General features: G+C 41.1%; 2 protein-coding genes across 2 annotated transcripts; one reads left to right on the top strand and one right to left on the bottom strand.

Moving 5' to 3' along the window:
- Positions 1-196: 196 nt before the first annotated feature.
- Positions 197-3536, top strand: LOC108564568. Its single transcript, XM_017923651.1, has 3 exons — positions 197-575; positions 2789-2824; positions 2885-3536. The coding sequence occupies exons 1-3, from the start codon at positions 507-509 to the stop codon at positions 3344-3346; spliced, it is 567 nt and encodes a 188-aa protein (XP_017779140.1). The 5' UTR covers positions 197-506; the 3' UTR covers positions 3347-3536.
- Positions 1418-2748, bottom strand: LOC108564569. The gene is made up of 3 exons (XM_017923652.1): positions 2020-2748; positions 1928-1963; positions 1418-1865 (listed from the first exon to the last, which is right to left on the bottom strand). The coding sequence occupies exons 1-3, from the start codon at positions 2056-2058 to the stop codon at positions 1431-1433; spliced, it is 510 nt and encodes a 169-aa protein (XP_017779141.1). The 5' UTR covers positions 2059-2748; the 3' UTR covers positions 1418-1430.
- Positions 3537-4757: the final 1221 nt, after the last annotated feature.

Here is a 4757-nt window from a genome sequence, read left to right as displayed (position 1 = left end):
GCAAATGAGAGCAAACGCGCGACCGCACACCCGGAAGGAATCAAAAAGAAAATAAGGAAATTAGGATAGAAGGAAATGCTATGATCTAGGTACCTGAAAGGGAACGTAACGATTAGTGACATACATACAACTAAAATTGAAATCAATCCTTGTGAATGGGAGCAACGGCTTCCACGTGGCCGCATGTCCAGGTGCAAAAGGTTTATTTTCTTCTTTCGAAGATGATAACCAGGTATCAATTCAAGCGCAAAACACAGCCTCTGAATTGATGCAAGACCGTACGCATTTACCTTCTCGAGGTTGCACCTGTTTTATACAGAAAATGTAGCGGATCTCGTTTTTATCCGCTAGATTTATCATACGTTGATTTATCTATAGGATTTAAATGACATTTATTTCATATCCTTGTCCTTTCCTCATTCCATTAAAATATTGTTCCGTTGTGGATGCAAAGTATTAAATATAACAAAAGATCGTCTGTGCTATAACCTTCTCTTAGTATTCGGATGAATCCCCCTGAAAATTCAGTCATTGAAATCGATGCCTTCTCGTGTCCTACACGTCTGCAGCTGTGGGTGAGTCTTAATTTACATCATTTATTTTAATTCCAAACTTATGTTTAATTTTAACTTACGAAAGGTGCAAATTTGGCATTTGCTATTGTAACATGTTACAGGACGCGAAGATAATGAAATTACATGCTAGATTCGCTGATTTTTAATCAACTTTCGGACGTGCGTGTAAGTTGTTTTGCATTTCGTTTCTCTTGCATTTTTGTAAGTGCCAAATTATCGCGTTCTCGCGAGAGAGCGTAAATGGAATTTGCAATAACAACGAAATGAAAAATACGAATGGGGAAAGAATAAAAACGAAACAAAATAGAGCAACGACGGTGGTGGCGGGGTATGCAAATTGGCCGTGCAGCTAGCGGACTGTTGTATATGTATGTGTGTGTGTGTGTGTGTCGGTCGGATGTTGCCAGGAGAAAGGCCTCTGAAAAATGCAAATGTAATTCGCTGTAAAAGATCTGAAGCAAATAGTTAATTGGTAAAAATGCGCCACAAACGGCCGTCAATTACGGGAATTACGTCAGCCGGCACTCGTTAATTCAATACAGCCAGCCACCCCCTAACTTTTATATCTACTTATGCATAATTTATATTAAAAGCAGCATCGCGATTTCCACGGGCGCCGCGGCGCGCAAAGTAACGACTTTTCAGTTTCGGTCGGCGACACCAACCCCATCTGACATAGTCGGAATATACAACAACAACAAAAAAAACAAAAGAGAAACATCGTTTGCAGCATTCTGCGATTAAATTACCATAACCGCGAGCGAAATATTTGTACGATCCATCGCACGTTCTAGTTGTTTTATAACATTGATTTCATTTATTTATTTTTTTTTAATAATTTAATTAATTTCATCACTAAATTGTAATATTTATTTGGTTTTGATTGGTCTTGTTTCTAATCATGTTTCGCGCTTGATTAAGGACCTTCTTGATGATCTTTCGCTTCTTCTTATTCCTGGTGTTAAGTAGAAGCTTCTGTAATTTCTCGGCGATCACCTCCAGATTTGATTTGCCGCTGTTGCCGACATGCATCCCCCTCGCGTCCGCACGGACCTCTTGATTGGTGTCGGGATTCAAAGTGTCAACGGTCTGCAGACACCGCTGAATCGCCGCCTGAATCGCTTTCCTGTTTACGCCGCCTCCCGTTGCGCCCGCCTCCGTCGCGTTCGCTTTGGCCGCGGCATCCTCCTCGATGATGGTCTCCACTACGTTCTCCACAATCGACTCTACTTTTTCGTCAATTTCTGGAGATAGCGGCGTCTCCGTCACGGTTTCAGCAACGACCGGTGTCTAATTAAATACAAATTTATTAATTTCAACATAAGCAGTTCATATGTATATTAAAGTACTACCTCCTCTTCGGCGAATACCGCCGTGCCGATGAAAACCTGCGAAGCGATGCAAAAATATTAACCGTTTCCATAAGATTGCGCTGCGCTCTTACCACCAGCAGGAAAGCCTTCAGGAGACTCTTGACGAACATCTTGGCTCTACCTCAGGACCATCCGCGCGGTCGCCTTTATACCGGGGAAACCTTCAGTAAATGGCCCATAAAAGTTACGACCCATTGTTCTTCGCCTAATTGCAATTACCACAATGGCCGTGTTAACGATGATGGAAAATTGAAAATTTATCACCCGCGCAAATACTTTTTATCCTCTTCTTAAATATTCGGTAATTATGTATCTAATTTCATGCAACGTTCTAAATTTAATAAGATTCGATTTGGCCGTGAAAATTTGTATCCGTCGGACTTAATTAAGTAAATTCATTATTAGGAGCAAATGAAAATCGATTATTTTTCTTTTCTATTCATTTACGGTTGTTTTCCCAAAGACCAATTGAATTCGTTCCGGCCGACCGAATGTCGAACAATCCCGTCCTCCCTCTTATCAATTTTGCTTCGCCTTTGTTCCTCTGGGCCCAATTAAATTTACTAACAAAAGAGGACCGGTCGAATCTCGCTCTCGTCGTCGCGTCGATCACTCCGCCTCGCGTATAAATACGAGAAAACCTCCTTCCTGCCTCTTGTGCGAGAAGAATCTGAAAACGCAATAAGGAAAGATGAGGAGATTCAACGTCGCCGGTTTGATCTTTCTACTCGCAGTAAGACTCCGTGCCAAACCTATAAATTAAAATAATCTTTTGTTGTATTATACTAAACGTTAAATTGAGTCTTAAATGTAACAATTAATTATAGTTTTTGTTTTCAGTTCATGTTGGGAACATCCGAGGGTGGTTTTTTCATGGTGAGTACAGATACATTTGTTTTTTTTACTATACACTAATCCGACTGATTTTTATGACAGAATAACAGTCCGATTCCTAGGTTCAGCAAAGAGCTTTCGAGCTTGCTGAATGAGGTGGTGCAACACATTCAGAACCTGGAGAATCTGCACCTGGACCAAGATGCGTACTATATGTACGTGGAGAAGTACACGAAGCAGGCGAGCGATGACATCGAGATGATGCGAATCAACTACTCCATGCAATATCCGTCGCACAACGGCGACATCTTCCTGGTCGCCACCAAAGCCCAGAAGCAACTGGGCATATGGTACGAGCAAATCTTCCCCGGCAGGAAGTGCATACTTACGGATGCTTTGGTCGCGGCAGCCAGTTACGTCGTCGACGGACCTGCCATGAGTCTGGGCGGCTCGTTCGGTTTCCACAACTTCCAACCGTATCCCGGCATCGTCGGCATTCCCGTGAGGACGCCTCTGGCAGAGTTCAACTCACCCCTGTTCTCATTTGCTGTCGGTAAAAAGTAGTTTAAAATAAAATACGACTCTACCAATACCATGTACCAAATCCACACGAAAACACCCTGTATATATTAATGTAGCATAGGCAACACAACATTCGCAGTCCTGTGCAGTTACCTGTTAACATAGCTAGTTGTCGGTAGATGGCGGTAGTGTTTTCATAATATGATAGTATACCACCAAACCATTCGATATTTCAATTGATAAACAATTATTAAATTCGAAAACACTGCAAAAGCTGTGAATTTATATTATATGGCGCGAAATTAAAGAGTATTGCAATATTTGAACACGTTTCAGCAGTGTATGAAAACAATTGGTAAATCTATCGCATACAAAATGCAGACGCAAAGCAAATAATTGTATCAAACTAACGAAAAAAACAAGCGCAACGATAATTGTTTATTGTTTTTGATTGTATGTCGGGCGACTTTCAAAAAGCCGCAGAAACAAAGTAATGACTGCAAAGAAACAAACTAAGAAAAAAAAAAAGAAATCGTCGAAACACCATATGTTCGCCCACCGTTTTTGGTACGGCCAATAATAGCGAATCGCATTTTGCAACCGCACCAAATCTATACCGAAAAAAAAAACTAACTGTGTAATAGGAATAGAAAGAAATATTTTACAGCGCAGCGTAGAAACAATAACGCACGCAGAAATTGCGAAATTCTCACACTCGCGTCGATTTTGCAAGCTCTGAATCATTTTATTAGTTTCTTCGTCCTTAATTTTTTCATTGTACATTACAATACAATTTATGTATTGTCACTAAATATGACGGGATTTACATTACGCGTTACTTGACAAGTACAATGTTATAATTTTGGTCGTTAACACCATACCGTACACGAGATGGCGTTTGTTTGATATCCGACGAATTGAAATGTACGTTACGTGCGGAGGCAACGGCGGTGGCGTTTATTGGATTAATCATCATCGCCGTTATCAATTTGGGCGACCTCCTGACCTCGCCTGACCTTTTGCGACCGAGAGGTCCTCGGTGCAGCGACAAGACTCATTGAACGAAAGAAAGAAAAGAGCGCTTAAATTTTACGGAAAGCGTATTTTGTTCTATTTTCCATAATTTAAAGATTCTAAACTAAACTATTTGGATTTAATTTATAAGTTTGTATTTTTGTACGATTGTCCTTCTTCCACGCTATCTGTTCTTATCTAGTGCGGTTTGTTAACCTTGTCTTCGACAAGTGTGGTGCATGCAACGGCATCTCTTCCTCGACTAGAAATGGAGGAAAGATCGTCGATATTCGGGCGGTTCCGTTCTCTGACTTCTTCGCGCGCTCGGTCCAGTTCTTCCTCCTCCTTCGTCTACTTATGTAATAATCCAAGAGCGCGCGCGATTTTGATGATGCGACGTTCCCTTCGTCAGACCAAAACAGCTTATTTTTGGTGAAAA

This window comes from Nicrophorus vespilloides, unplaced genomic scaffold (genome assembly GCF_001412225.1).
Source record: "Nicrophorus vespilloides isolate i.1.1-1 unplaced genomic scaffold, Nicve_v1.0, whole genome shotgun sequence".
Taxonomy (NCBI): Eukaryota; Metazoa; Arthropoda; class Insecta; order Coleoptera; family Silphidae; genus Nicrophorus; species Nicrophorus vespilloides.
The sequence above is the reverse complement of the archived record's forward strand: the minus strand, read 5'-3'. Positions and strand labels throughout refer to the sequence as shown.